The 16,432-nt window shown below is 36.4% G+C and overlaps 1 protein-coding gene across 2 annotated transcripts in view; it reads right to left on the bottom strand.

Annotated features, from left to right (window-relative positions):
- The window catches only part of DHX9 (DExH-box helicase 9), a 53,828-nt gene that overhangs the window by 13,469 nt on the left and 23,927 nt on the right, over nt 1-16,432 (bottom strand). For both annotated transcript variants that reach the window (XM_047704615.1, XM_047704616.1), the window contains 9 exons: nt 15,553-15,689; nt 15,165-15,254; nt 14,914-15,075; nt 14,688-14,765; nt 13,757-13,948; nt 7,018-7,159; nt 6,494-6,576; nt 3,826-3,982; nt 1,362-1,462 (listed from right to left, as the gene is read on the bottom strand). In XM_047704615.1, the coding sequence (XP_047560571.1) occupies nt 1,362-1,462; nt 3,826-3,982; nt 6,494-6,576; nt 7,018-7,159; nt 13,757-13,948; nt 14,688-14,765; nt 14,914-15,075; nt 15,165-15,254; nt 15,553-15,689 (1,142 nt within the window). The remainder of the gene's footprint in view (nt 1-1,361; nt 1,463-3,825; nt 3,983-6,493; nt 6,577-7,017; nt 7,160-13,756; nt 13,949-14,687; nt 14,766-14,913; nt 15,076-15,164; nt 15,255-15,552; nt 15,690-16,432) is intronic.

Genomic DNA, 16,432 nt, shown 5'->3' with positions numbered 1-16,432 from the left:
ACTGAGATACTTAATTTTCCTCATGACCAATATTTCCCACAGGCAATATCTAAAATTCAAGCACAAACTCTTAAATTTGACTCTGAAACTTCTAATGGCTCCTTCCACCAAGTATATTTCTTTCTTAAGACTTTACCCCATTGGTCTCTCAAAAATATTCTCCTCACTAGTTAATGAACTGCTCCAATGGTCCCGTGCATCAATTACCATGATTACTTTACCTATACACAACACCTCCCTGTGTAACTCCCAGACTCATCTTATACCAAATATGAAGTCCTTTAACTCTTAAATAAGTGTCCTGCCGGCAGCTCATCTGATCATCTATTTCTAAAACAATGTGGTCTGTATTTTCTAAAAAGTCTGCCTTAGAATCAGTGCTAAACCAAGCCTTCAGTAAGAAGAAAGTTGTTATTACAACTGGTCTTTTTTCTGCCTGATAAACTTTCTAGTTGCTATTCATTTATATCCTCTTACCTTCTGATTAAAAATATTCCAGCTTATTTCCTATCAAATCCTGCATTGCTGTTTTACAGTATTTATTCTGTTCAAAGTTTTAGATATAAGATGCATTTTTACATTATCATTGGTCCAAATCTCAAAGTGTCACTTTTTTTTCCTCTTTCTTCTTAGGAAATCCCTCCTAACTCCCTGTTTTAATACCCTCCATCTGATAAAGTCATCACACAAAGGCTCTCTAATCTAGGAGGATAGCTGCTGCTTTGAAAACTTTATTGTACATATGGATCACATGGAGATTTTGGTCAAAGGTACATTCTGATTTAGTAGATCTGAGATGGGGCACAAGATATTTGCCTTTCTACCAGCTTGCCAGATACTGTGATCCATGGAAAACAAACCCTTGCAAAATGGGACTTATTTCTAACCACATATGGCCTTTGAACATCTTACTTTTTCCTCCTTTTTAACCTTTATCCAGAAATTACTTAACTTGTGGTATGAAAAGAGCTTATCACTGAACACAGAATCCTTTGGAGTAAAATACATCAACTACTTTAAAAACAGACTTCATAGTTACTTAAAAATTTTTTTTCTTTTTTTTTTTTAAGATTTTATGTATTTATTTGGCAGAGAAAGAGAGATCACAAGTAGGCAGCGAGGCAGAGAGACAGGAAGGGAAGCAGACTCCCTGCTGAGCAGAGAGCCCGATAAGGGGCTTAATCCCAGGACCCTGAATCATGACCTGAGCTGAAGGCAGAGGCTTAACCCACTAAGCCACCCAGGCGCCCCTAAAAAAATTTTCTATAATGCTAATTCATTACATGTTTTTACTAAAATCATTCTGTTCATGACAATAACAATTCGTCCCTAATGAAAACTTTCCATGAAGATTCACTTACATCATCATCCTCACCACCATCATCTTCCTTATCTTTCTTCTTCTTGTCCTTTGGTGGAGGAATAAAGTGGGTCATCTGAATACAGTCTTCCAAGAAATATTCTGCCAAGACAATCCAGTCAGGTGAGTACTGTCCACATTCAGAATGGAGAAGTCTTCAAAACTCATTTTCTAATTCATAACTCAAAACGACCTTAATAACCTATCTGATTCTTCATAACTAGCAAGGAATTCCAGTGATAATTCCAAACTCAGTGTCCCAATCTCTTGAACCTTGAAGGAAGGTGAGGTATCTCTCCTACATGTTCCCACCAAGCAAGACAGGACACCCTCAATATACAATACTCAATCAAACATCTGTGGAATGCCCACAGGGTACATGTACTGTGCTATACCCTCCCATGAGGAAAGAAAGATTGTGAATACAGTAATATACCACAGTCCACCCTTCCTCCATCAGGATGTACACATAAAATGGGCTCCCTTTAGTTACAACTCTTACATCAGGAAAGCTGGAGTATCTGCTGATCAATTATATTCCTGGGGTTCTAAGCTAGGCCCAGAAATGTCTCGTAATCTATAGTTCTAATGATCTATAACAATTCCCCTCTATATGCTGAGTCCCAAAGTGCTACTCTTCACATTGTATCAAGGGTACTTACAACCAGTACGACTCATCACTGATGATGCTAAACTTGTTCACCTGAAGTGGTGTTTGTCAAGTTCCTCCAAGTTACTACAAACAGTACATACAAGAGTATACATGTATACTCCAAGTCACTGTGAAGTTACTGTTGTTTCTCCCTTTCCATACTCCACAGAAGCACGAGGCACTCAAGTGACAGGGAGGTAAGCCTTACTTTTTTAAGGTAAGAGGGAGAGTATCTCTCTAATTTTTTTTGAATTATTCCATACGAGAGATGTGTTTGTTTTTTTTTTAAGATTTTATTTATTTATTTGACAGACAGAAATCACAAGTAGGCAGAAGGGCAGGCAGAGAGAGAGAGAGGAGGAAACAGGCTCCCTGCTGAGCAGAAAGCCCGATGCGGGACTTGATCCCAGGACCCTGGGATCATGACCTAAGCCAAAGGCAGAGGCTTTAACCCACTGAGCCACCCAGGTGCCCTGAAATGTGTCTTTACTACCCATTTATTTATTCAACCACCATATGGATTCATGGATATTTATTTTATCCTTAGGGTTATAATCCATACTATGTTACTTCATTTATTTTTGTTCAAATTATTCCAGCTCTTTCAGGTTGGCTCCTGTGTCCCTCTGTCTACATCACTGTGGTCGGCAGACACAGCTAGAAATTATATGCAAGCATACTCACCCATGTATCTATACATATTTGTAATTATTTCTTTATCTATTCACTTGTAACATGACTTCTTACTGATGTTTCCAGAAGTAATCATATACTACATGGATCATTCAAGCCTTCCCTCCTACTTAGCTATCATCTCTCACTCCAATAATAAACCTGGCTCCACCATTTGCCATCCACTTTATTTTTTCAATCTCAATACACATATAAACAGCTTTACAACTGTCAACCCCTACCCTCACAGGATACAACTGCACTGGCTTTTGTTACAGAGCTCCCCCTAGTTCTGAATTTCAAAAAACAGTATCCTGACATAGCCATTTATCATTTCATACCCACACAGCAAATTTTTTAGCTTATTCTCATGCCCTCAATTTATGGTAGAATTCACTTTTTTAACCAAACTATTAAATGACTATCCTAAAAAATGATGATAAAATATTCTGAAGTAAAGGTGTGGGGTGCCTCGGTGGCTCAGTCAGTTAAACATCCTATGTGTGGTTTCAGTTCAGGTCACGATCTCTGGGGAGATCAAGCCCCTTATCCTCAGGCTTCTCAGGCTCCGCACTCGGCAGGGAGTCTGCTGCTCGCCCTGCTCTAGTTGGCCCACGGGTTCCTGCACACTTGTGATCTCTAAAATGTATAAATAAATCTAAAAAGGGGGGAAAATGAAAATAAAGGAGCTCTTACCTATCAGAAATACTTGATCCTGACGCACTCACCTTAATGTCATTTTAACATATGCCTGCTTTGGCTCTAAGAAAGATTCTCTTGTAATGTGACTCTGGCTGCTTAAACTTTTTAATAGTATTTCCCATAAACATCTACAGGCCATAATGATTTACACATGACAGTATGTAATTCTGAAAAAGTTATCTTTGCTATAAGGAAAAGGCAGGAAACTTACTGGATATGGCAACTCCCCAAGTAATGATGAAACCTGTTCCTGCTCTTCATATTGTACTCACTGCTGCTTAAGTAAAAGCCCAAGAATGCTATGAGGCATTTGATATTCTACCTTGGCCTATATTTTAAATGTCTTTTGAACTATTACTCCAATTTCCAAGATTAAGAAAATCCCAAATCCAATGCATAAAAGATGTTCACCCTCCCACCCCACCTCCAAACTATTTACCTTGAACTGGGTAAGTCCTCCCATAAACTTCAATGATGGGGCAATTAAAGAAATATTCGCAGAACATACTGGTGTCAATAGTAGCAGACATGAGAACAATGCGAACTTCAGGATAAGCCTGAACCACATCACGCAACACTACCAAAAGGAAGTCGGTCTATTAAAAAAACACAAATGAAAAAAAAAAAAAACTGCATAAGTTTATGCTAGTAAAAGACTAGACTAAGAGTTTGCTTGTGTTATGCAGAAATCAATGAAACTCAGTTTCTTTGGTGGCTTGCAGAAGTGTAAGGTAAAGGGTTACTGTGGGATTCAGTAGTATTTTTAAGAACAGTTGTAGTCTAATAGCTACAATTTAATAGGGATTAAAAATGAGTGCTATTTAGGTAGGAGAAGGAGAGGAATAAAAAATTAATGAGCGCAAAGAATTCATCTCAAAATTCCCAGTGAAATTTATATTTGTAGTCATACAAATTTTAACTAGGGAAGAGGGAAAGCCAGATGAACCAAAACTCAGTTATCAATCCACCTGAAAAGCTAATCTTAAAAATACTGGTAAGTTTTTATTTGGTTCAAACAAAATAATGGCCAAAACAGTTACAACTTGATAAGATAAAGTACCCATCTACCTACCAAACAACACGAAAGCTGTAACTCCGACTTGTAACTTTTCTTGGCTGTGTGGCCCTCCTGCCCTTCACTGTCTTCCTCAACTAGAGAAAACCATCCTGAATCACCTTACTTAGTCCTTTTCATATACCTTTCCTCTCTCATCTATACAAGTGCATATACAATATATATAATATATAAATATATATATAAATATATGTTTATATTGGACAATACTATCAAGATGTTTACTTCTATTTTTTACTTTTGATGTTTAAAATTGCTTTGGCATTTAAGTCCTTAGTTTATCTAGAACTGATTTTTGTATCTGGATAGGAGGCAAGGTCCAACTGCAACTATTTCCTTATGGTGACATTTGTTTCCGGCTCAATTTATGGAAGAACCCACTCCCCTTTACCAGTGACCCAACATGCCATCACTCCTATTACCAACACTGCATTCAACACACCATCTGTTCCCACAATGTTTCCACATTCTGAATAATTCAGTGCTCAACCCATGTACTGTCTCAATGATTACAACCTTCAATCCCTGTACCATCTCAATTACTATAGCTTTGAATTAAGTCCTGGTATCTGTGAAGCCAAGACAATCCATTCTCTCTTCTCCAGAAATCCTCATTATTTCGGGCCATAAATCTTCCCTGTAAGTATTCATAATCAGCCTATTAAATTCTATGAAAAATCCTGATGGGAATTTGATTAGAACTGCATTCAAACTGGATCAACTTGGGGAGAAGTGGTATCTATAGGGTTGATTTATTCTTAAGTATTCGACCTTCTGACTATTGCAATGTTATCTTTTGAGTTGTTTTCTAGCCGTTTTTAAATAATACATAAAACATAACTGACTTTTGTAATTAACCTTTTCATCCAGCCGCACTGTTCGATATTCCTATTCCCTATTATTTATAATAATTGGTCTCTAAGTTGGATAGGATAAGGCTCATATGAAAGAGAATATAAAAAGTTTCTAAAAGGCATTTTTTCATTTTTCACTGTGAACGGCACATTTACATATACCTGACAGACTTCGAAGGAAAGCTGACCAAAATCACTCATTATTTTTAAGAAAATTGTAATTATGATCCATGATGTTTCCAGTAAGATTTGGGATAAACTCTAAAAACACTTGCATGTTGCCATGCTAGTGAAGATAATACTGAAACATTTCATTTTAAGTTAATCAGAGAAAGAACTAGTTTTCAAGAGATTTTGAATGACAAGAAAATTTTACCTCACTGAAAAATTAAATTTCAGATTTTAAAAACTATCTAATAAACCAAATTTTCTTACTCATTTTAGCTCAACCATAAAAGTCAAAGTATAGCTTTTGACATAAAAGTCAAAGTATAGCACATATATAGCTATACAAGTTATTTTCTAAAGAGAAGGTCCTCTAATCAGTGTTTTGAGCAATAGCAGCTTGGTAACAGTCTCAATGACGTACTGCCTATTCAGGGATACCTTTGTTTGGATATGTAAAATACTGGCATAAAAACAAATCATTGCTTTATGCTACCAACCTTTAAACTACACAATTATATAGTAATTGTATACAAATTTCGCCAAAGACCAAAAAAGGGAAGGGTTATGAAATAAATTCTATTTTTTTCCTAATTTGGCATGGTTATCATTAACATCTGAAAAGATCAGAGCTTCAAACATCCAGAAAGATATTACTAATTATGCTGAATTTAAAACTTAAAAAATGTTTCTCAGATTAATCTCCAGTTCAAAGAAAAATGATTAAAATTCTATCAATGATTCAGTCATAAACAGTCCAACTGCTGTATTATGCTACCTCTTACTGATCATTGCAACGATATTCAACAAGAGGACTTTTAGAATTCTGTGCATTTAACGAAGAAAAAAAGGTTTATTTGCCTTGCTAAAAACAGGTATCCAATATCTTGGTGACTAAAGCTCCTGATTTTGATAGAAGATATAAAAAGCGGGAAAAGGGAAGACATTCTACTTTGATTTTTTAATTCAGAATATTAACATTAGTACTTTACAGTAACTCCAAAATTACTTACATTTATGTCTCTTTCATGTATTTCATCTACAATTACATGACTGATTCCTCGAATGCCTGCTTCTAATTTTCTTAGGAGCACACCTGGAAAAAGGAAATGAACGGAACAACTGGAGATGAGTTTCTATGTTCACTGAAGTAGGGAGGTATAAAAATGTGTAACAAAACAAACATGTAGACAATCAACTACGTTTCAGTTAATATAACCCCAGCATCATTTTAGGGAAGAAATAATAATCTGTATATTTAAATTATTAAAAGGTAACTGTGTTCTGAAACACATCTGTCCAACAAAAAGAGTATTAGAAGACATAACTCTGGTAACATAAGCACATTTTATCTTCTCTAAGCTATAAAAACCAGTGGTAACATAATGTTCTCCATTTAGAGAAAAAGTGCCACAAGTTCTACTGAAACGAAAATTCTCAGACTGGCTCCTAGCCCCTCTGCATTGTTACCAAGGTTCTTCATAAATAATACAATATAAACTCCAAGTCAAAGACCAAAATAAAACAAATTACTTACCGACAGTACAAAACATTATACTGGCATGAGGACGGGGAAGGACTGACTCAAATCGAACACTATAGCCACAGCTTTTTCCAGGCTCTTCTCCTCTCTCATAGGCAACCCGCTCAGCCACAGAAACTGCACTTATTCTCCTGGGCTGAGACAAGAAAGAAAAAAGTGACTCAAAGGTGCAAAATTACAGATACACTTGCTTATTAGGGTTATTGAATTACTGTAGTAAATCTGTCCCACTGTCAGCTCAGCAATCAACACAAAGAATAATAGTAATGATCATTTTTAACAAGCTCCGAAATTTTTTACAATCATAACAAAAAAAATTACCAGTCTATAGTAGACTCTTTTTTTTATATATATATATATATTTTTTTTATAGTAGACTCTTAAAAATGCTTTTTTTCATATTGTATATAAAACAATTCTCAAGTTTTTATAGAAAATGTTTTCACCATTGGCCCAAATCTTAATATTCAGAGTAATTGTCCAGTAGGGAAGGTAACAGGGCACTTATCGAAGTTCTTGTAACTGTCTATCAAAGTGAAGGTACATGTTTAAAAAAATTATTTATCTGAGCTGTATAAGTATTAGGAAGGTAAATAAGCTCCTTCTTTGCCATATCTACTATGGTCACCTTTCATTTAATCATTTTATTAACTCAAAAAGGAACTATTCATTGCATATTTGCATCAGGTACCACACACAGTGCTAGAGACAGAAAACTAAATCACTCTTGTTCTTGACGAGCTTATATGGCGAGGAAAACCAGGTGTGCATTACTGTTTCAAGCAATAAATATGCCGAGCCCAAGGGGAATGTTGTTAAGTGTTAGACCTTAATTTTTCTGAAAATAAAATTTTCTGAAGTATTCCATCTTCTTATAGGTACACAAAACATACTATGACTATTACTATACCCTGAAGGTATAGATATGGAGGTACATGCAGATTTATAAAGACTGAATGTTTCTAAGTTGCCTTGCATTTGATTTTGTCAAGAAGTTCTTGATGACAGGTTGTACTTTAGTTCCTTGCTCGAGAAAACTTTTTCTGAGTTTCATATATAAATACCACTATGATATCATCCCAGCTTATGACATGACTATTTAGGAAATCAGAGACAAATAACCACCTTAAAAGAGTACAAAACAAAACCTCAGTAACTTCACTAAAGCTGTTATTTTTTTTTAATCAATATAAAACATGATTTGTTAATTTTTATATCCCTAATTTAAGGTCCTGTAGGGTATGGGGCTAGCAGCAAATATAGGTAAGTATACAATCACCTAGTTTTTATATGTATCTTGTCCACAAAGGTAAGAGATTAAAAGATGTCCTCCTGAACACATGGTATTGAGTTTTCCCGAGCTTATACTCTGGTTTATGTGCCTTGACTTGCTGAGCTATGCTAGCTTTTACTGACCACTACTGACCTGTACTCTGCACCTCACTGTGAATAAGTGTTACATGAAGAACTGAGGTCTGGATTTAGCCCTTAAGAGAAAAGTTCAACAACATTCTTACATCAGGAAATGTAAAAATGATATTCCACTAAACGTACAAAATACTGCATTTTCTGGGACTTTTTAAGAAGTTCACTGCTTTCTACAAACAGATAAATTCTTTAAAAAAATTTTTTTTTATTTGAGAGAGAAGCAGACGCCAGCTGAACAGGGAGCCCAATGCAGGGCTATGACTTGAGCTGAAGGCAGAATTTCAACAGACGGAACCACCCAGGCATACTAAACAATAAATTCCTGACACCACTCCTACCTCCTTGCTCTATTTTTGTCTTTTCCTAAAGTTTTCAACATTCCTACTAAGTAGTTGGCTTCTAGATGAATTTCAAATCTATGAGATTATCTGACTCTTAGGAGGTATATTCATATGCTCTTGGGTACTCGGGGATTGCTTTTACCTCCTTAGGGCTATTTTCAGGTCTACAATCTTTATACAGTTTCCAGCCTCCTAAAATGACTATGGACAGCAGATGACATATTCCCTAAGCAGTACCTATTATAGTTCTTAACTCTATATGGCCCCCAAACACAACTGTCTTAAGAGACTCAAGAAAGCCACCCATGATAGAGGTTACAAATTAACATAGGTTTAAAACAACCATTTTCAGAAGTACTATGGGTCACATTTTCTTGAATAGACACACAAATCACTATCAAGATGACTACTCTTTCAAACACCCGAAGAAACAAATAACCTCACAATCTTCTTCCCATATTTCTGTATGCTTCTGACTTCCCAGCTTCCATTATCCTCAATAGCCCTGACTTTAAAACAAAAACCCATTTAAACTACATACTGAAGATCTACAACGGAATACTATGCACCCATTAAAAGAAATGAAATCTTGCCATTTGCAACAATGTTCATGGAACTAGAGGGTATTACACTGAGCGAAATAAATCAATCAGAGATCTCTCTGGTAAGAGGAATTTGCGAGGCAGGATGGGGGGTTTGGGAGTTAGGGAAGGAAAAAATGAAACAAGATGGGATCAGGAGGGAGACAAACCATAAGAGACTCTCAATCTCACAAACAAACTGAGGATTGCTGGGGGGTGGGGGGGTAGGGAGAGGGTGGTTGGGTTATGGACACTGGGGAGGGTATGTGCTGAGTGCTGTGAAATGTGTAAGCCTGATATTCACAGAACTGTACCCCTGTAACATATATTAATAAAAATAACTAAAAAAAAAAAAACCTACATACTGAAGAAAAACATTTCTTTTATTCAAAAATAATTAGATGGGATTTTTCCTGAGGTGAGTATAGCAAAGTGCATAAAAGTTAAAATATGGGGGCGCCTGGGTGGCTCAGTGGGTTAAGCCGCTGCCTTCGGCTCAGGTCATGATCCCAGGTCCTGGGTTCAAGCCCCACATCAGGCTCTCTGCTCAGCAGGGAGCCTGCTTCCTCCTCTCTCTCTGCCTGCCGCTCTGCCTACTTGTGATTTCTCTCTGTCAAATAAATAAATAAAAAATCTTTAAAAAAAAAAAAAGTTAAAATATGTATACCATCTGACCCAGTAATTCCATGTTTACAAATTCCAATGAAATAATCAAATGAGTATAAAAGATGTATGTACAAGTGTGTTCATCTCAGCATATGTAATACCAAGATATTAGAAACAATCTTAAAAAAGCTCCATCATTTAATAACATGCATAAAATGGAAAATTATTAAGTTATTATAGAATTATATTGTTGCTCTACCACAGTATACTGTTACACAAAGAGGACAGATTAAGATGGTATACATATAGTATACATCAAGTCTGAAAGGATAAAGATCTAAGAAAAAATGTTTACTTCTGGATGATGAGCTCTTGACTTAGCTTTGCTTTTAAAATTTACTCTATTTTCTAATTATCCCCCAGTGGGCACACATTACTTTTAGTTAGAAAAAAACAGTTAAAAATAATCTTCAAATTTTCATAATCCTTGGCTCATTACAAATATTCACAGGATAGGCACGTTGTGTGGGAGAACACTGCTCAACATAGAAGATTACTGATGAATGTTTAAACATTTCTGACTGTATGCCACTTGATAGCCTACGAAGAAGGTGCTCTACTTATCCCTTGAATTATTTATCCCCTTTCTCTCACTGTGCTTCAGTAACTGTTTTACATACTGTCCCACAGTGAATAAATACAAGGCAAGGTTCACCGGCAAAACATCTTTTACCTATACCTGGAGATCTACCTTTCCACATACGGCTTCACTATTTCTCTCTTTATTTATAGAGTATAGTGATAAGTGATCCAGTGTTAAGTGATAAAGTTAGGAGTCATGGTTTAAGCCATTCTGTTTTTTTTTTTTTAAGATTTTATTTATTTATTTGACAGAGAGAGAGAGAGAGATATCTCAAGTAGGCAGAGAGGCAGGTGGGGGGTGGGGGGGCAGGTCCCCTGCAGAGCCGAGAACCCAATGTGGGGCTCAATCCCAGGACCCAGAGACCAGACCTGAGCCGAAGGCAGAGGCTTAACCCACTGAGCCACCCAGGTGCCCCTAAGCCATTCTGTTTTATGTATTATGGACTAGAAGTCCATAATAACTCTTAGCTTGTGCTCTATGACTGGAGATACCACATATAAACCAGGCACAGAAAAACCTAGGTAACGTCTTCATGTGTTTCCTATAAATGACTAAGTGGGAGAAAAAAAAGATACAACAGTGATATTGCTACAAAAATTACTAATGTTATCTAAGATTGACTTAACAGAATACTATGTATTTTTTAACTTTTTTTTTTTAAAGGATTTTATGTATTTGAGCAGGGGAGGGGGAGAATGTGCACAAGTGGGAGCGGAGGGGCAGAGGGAAAGGGAGAAGCAGACTCCCCACTTGGCAGGGACCCCAGGATCATGACTGAGCCGAAGGCAGACACTTAACCAACTAGCTGCCCGGGTGCCCTTCAAGTACTTTGTATTATTAAAAAAATTTAAGAATATTAAAAACTATATCCTACAATGACCAATCAATATGCTCAGGCCCATCTTTTATATTCCAGGTAGGATGTCAAATGCATTCAAATGTGGTTAACAATCTTAGACCCTATCTTCAGGGCTGAACTACAGATGTTTGTAAGACAAAGGAAACATAGTACATACTTTTAAAGACATCAAGGGGAAAAAGGTATCAGACTGGTTTTGGGACAAGCACTAAGACAAAGATTCATTATGACAGTTCAAAGTCATTCGTCCAAAATCAGAAAACAAGCTACATTCCCACACCAATGGAAATTTTCAAGCATAAGTTAAGTGACCACCTATTATGAACATTCTACCCAGAGAAAAAAGATGGAACAATTCTCTGAAGTATCTTTCAATTTCATAATTCTCACTTCACAAAGGAGTAAAATTAAAAGAGGACTAAGTGAAAGCTGCTTTTATATGCAAAGAAATAAAATAACATTTGACCCACATTCCACCCTTTATCTCACTGCTTATATCTGTTACAGCCTATGCATCAAAACCTGTGCATTTCACAGATAAAACCACTGGAAATGTCCAAATTATCTGGGAAAGGACACATTCTAGAAAGCAAATTATACAAAGTTTAAGACTGTAATACAAAAGCCTATTTTGTCTAGAACACATAAAAGCGATTTTTGGTAGATTAACTTGGCTTTGATATCAGATGGCTAGTGAAAAAAACACTTCACTTGAGCAGGAAGTGATTTTATTCTACCCATGACATGTGAACAACTTCTGAGTGAGAACACAGGTTTACAGCTCATATTCTCTTCCTATACGACTGAACTGTTTTTGAGATTAAAAGTGGAGAGTGATAGTAAGAAGGGAGTACAGAGCAGAACTCAAGACTCCTCTTCTGAACGATAGACATTCCTGAAAAATACACCTCCTATAAGACAGGTAGGCATTAAGAGCAAGGATATCAACAACAACAAAACCAAAAAAAAAAACAAAAAAAAAACAAAAAAACAAAAAAACAAAACAAAAAAAACAAAACAAAACAAAAAAAACAAAACAAAACAAAAAAAACACACCAAACCCAAACAACAACAAAAAAAGAGCAAGGACATTTTATTGGTCACAGTACTTGGGATTGGAACGTTCACTATGAGGCAAAGGATTCATAACGAGTTTTGGGAGTGGGAAGGACAATCAAAGAACGTTTTGAGAAGAAGAAAGCTAAGGGTCCTTTCTCAGAAAAATGTAGACCTATCATATTTTTAAAGACTAAGATAGCACTGATTTTAAATGCAATGTTCATTCCCTCAGTAATTTTTTTTTAGGCCAAAAAACCCAACTGTCACATCAAACATAGACACCGATGAAAAGATCTACCTCAATTTCAGAAATTTTAAAAAATATGGTTTGTATGTATATACATAAATGTACAGGCACAAACAATTTTTGCTATTTTGAGGTTCACTACTCCTCCCCAAGATCAATTATGTGCCCCAGGTTAAGAATCCCTAAGTCAAGGTCTGAGGCAGACTGACAGGTGGTATCTGGCTTCTATGCAATGGTCTCTATCTAGGTGCCCAAGTAGAGGGTTAGAGCTGATGGAAACTGTTTTAACTGAGAAGGCTTGGAAGCGCTAATTAGCTTCTCCCTAAGCTCTGGGACAAACTCACAGGCATCACTTATTGCTGGTAAGGTAATACAGTATAGTAGCTAAAAGGAAGAATTCCAAAGGCAAATTGTTTGGTTTTGAATCCCAGTTCCACTACTTCCTGTGTTAATAACTTGGGCAATTTGTTTAACTCTTTGTGCCTTAATTTAATGAAACAGAAATATTAAATAAAATATTATGCATATCTTAGAGCCATAATAAACTTTACATGTGTTTAAAAAATACCAACTGTTTAAAACAGAACCTGGCATACGTTAAGCATTCAGTTAATCAACGATTAACTGTTTTGTTAGCTTCCCTCTTGCTCTGAGTATTAAGGTAAGATGGAGAGGACCAAGATTTGCATGTGAACCTGGGAAGAAAGTATTCTCAGTCTTGTCTGATTCTAGGCTCAAAGACTCCCTTTAGCCCAGACAAAAAGAATCACCCACATGGTTCAGTTCAGCTTATCAGTGAAGGAAATTAGAACAAGACTTAAATTTTTTTTTTTTTTAAATTTTAAAGAGACTAATGTGGCTACAAATGGGAGTTAATCGAAGAATTAGAAATAACCTGACGTCTAGGTGTTTCCACTTCTCAATCGACCAACACCAGACATACACCTTGTAAGCTGGCTTACTACTTACCTGAGTTACCACAATGTTACATTCTGCAGCTCGGTCATTCTGGATGAAGTCATCTAGAATGAACTGTGGAACTTGTGTGGTTTTACCACATCCAGTAGCGCCTCGGATAATGACAACTGAATTTTGACTAATTGCTTCCAGAATTTCACTTTCAAATTTCTTCACAGGCAGCAACTCTCTCTCCTGTAAGATCTACATATTTTTTTTTAATTAATTTTTTGAGAAAACGAGAGAGAGAGGAGGGGAGGTACAGAGGGAGAGAATCTTAAGTAGATTCACACTGAGCACAGAGCCCGACACAGGGTTCAGTCTCAAGACCACGAGCTCATGATCCAAACTAAAACCAAGAGTCAGATGGCCAACCAGGTAAGCCACCTGGGTACCCCTAAGATCTGTTTTAGGAAAGCTCCATGGCAGTCCAAGTTTTACCAACACATACATTAGGAGCAACTGTCTTTATCCTTAAAAAATTTCTCATCTCTATAAAAATATTTCTTTCCACTGACTTCATACTCAAAATATATTTTTGCATAAAACAACATACATTTCTATCTATAAAAGACTGCTTCTCTTCACTGAATTTCTGAAGAATCTATCTTGTGACCTTGTCCACACTCTTGTTTTCCTCTTTTCTCCCTGGACGTTCCATATACAGTCCCCTTCTTACAACATTTTAATGCTATTGTACTCAAAAAATAGTCAAATATGTCCCCTCCAAAAGTTACTACTCAAATCTATTTACATTAAGTAAGAATCCCAGGCCCTTAACTTAAAATAATTATCCTCAGAGGTGACTACAATTAGAGGTTTGATAAGTACCTTTGGATCTACTTCCTAGAAAGGGCAAAATATATTATTCACTGTTCTTCTGCCCACACCTAAAAAGTTCTAAAGCTCTGGGCACCATTCGTCTAAATAATTCATGACTTACTGCTGGCAAATCATGATCCTGTTCCAGCTGGTACATTAACTCATTCTTGAGGTCCATACTTATTTGTTCTGGAGTAGCCTATAAAATGAGAAGGCAACAGTCAGTCAAACAAATGCACGTAACTTAGCTTCACATTGTAAACATTTTTAAAAATCTGGACATCTTAATGAAATATATTCAAAAATAAAACACAAGAGTCTGAGCTCAAAAACAATGTTGCACTCACATAAGCCAGAGGACCCTCATCAATGTTGCTACTAGTCCAAGGATTCCAATTGGATTGTGGAGGTGACCAAGGAACCACACCCATTTGGTTTTGTCGCTGGGATGGCTCAAAGTGAGCCAATTTGCCGAGGTTCAGTACGACAGGCATAAAAGGATCATCAGGCTATTAAAAAATAAGAAAAAAAAATACTAGTTGCTTGTTGGACTACAAATTTTTAATACAAAGGTGTACTGAATTAACTGTATGCTTACCGGGGGCACGATCTCAAGATTTAGCTCCTGAATGATGTTTTGCAGCTGATGTTCTAAATCTTGTGAGAGGTTAACTTTGTAAGGCTCCACCTACAGGAAAAGGACAGCCATGAAAATTATGCAACATACACATGAACACTACTCAAATCTACTATAGCAGGATTAAGAGCATGTAGTGTACAATATTCTTAAAGTCAACGAGTCAGTTCATCCTCGATGTTTAAGAATGACTAATGATTACTCATTGTCCACTCTATCATGCCAGAGAGATGATTAGTAGAGATGATTTTCCTTTCTGAAGGTAAGATAACTTCTTTAGTCAAATACTAATCAAAAGCTAAACTGAATCTTAAAATATCCCCCTGGGCTACTAAGTATAAAGACTCACTGTTTCTCCTTCTTTCTTCTTTGTAAGTCCAGAGTAAGCTTCAATTACTCCAAGATGGTAGAGTTGTCTGACAAGTGACAGGGCACAGGACTGGGCTGCCAGTTTTTTGTTTGATCCATGTTCACGTGCGAAAATCCCTATAATTTAAGTTCAGGATTACTAAAAAGGAAAGGATAAATCATCCAACTAAAGAAACATCTCATCATAGGCAACTAGGGGCTTAGATACAAAAGTGCCCCTGAACTACAGAGTATGTTATACTCTAAGTTCTTTTTCACATTAACTGCTAACCAAAAGCAATTCCACAAACAGCTTATCAAATTAAATAACCATCTTGATTACAAGCAGATACTAAGACACAGACAAATCATTATAAAAGCAGAAAACCTATTTCAACCAAGCTGTCATTATCATCACCTAGTGTTAAAATAAAGAAAGAAAATGCAGTTTAACTTTTGAAAAGCAAAACAAGGAAAGAAATGAACATGGGTCCAAAGTGGTTACTGAGTGCCAGGAATTGGCAATCTTCTACAAAGAATCAGATACTAAATAATTTAGGCTTGGCAGGCCACACATACTGTCACAGCCACCCAACTCTGCCTAGCATGAAAGCATCCAGAGACAATACATAAACTAGGGTTTTACAAACTATGGGCCCAGGAACTAAGAATGGCTTCCATGTTTTTAAAGGGTTGTAAAAAAATAAGACAAAAATAACAATGGGTTATGTACATGTGACCTGCAAAGCTTAAAATATTTACCATCTGGCCTTTTACCAAAGTGTGCCACTAGCCCCTGACATCAACAAACAAGTGTAGCTGTGTTCTAATAAAATTTTGTTTTATGAGACAGGTAGTGGGCTGTATTTGGCCAGAGGCCT

This window comes from Lutra lutra, chromosome 15, assembly GCF_902655055.1.
Source record: "Lutra lutra chromosome 15, mLutLut1.2, whole genome shotgun sequence".
Taxonomy (NCBI): Eukaryota; Metazoa; Chordata; class Mammalia; order Carnivora; family Mustelidae; genus Lutra; species Lutra lutra.
This window is presented reverse-complemented; position numbering and strand designations above follow the sequence as displayed.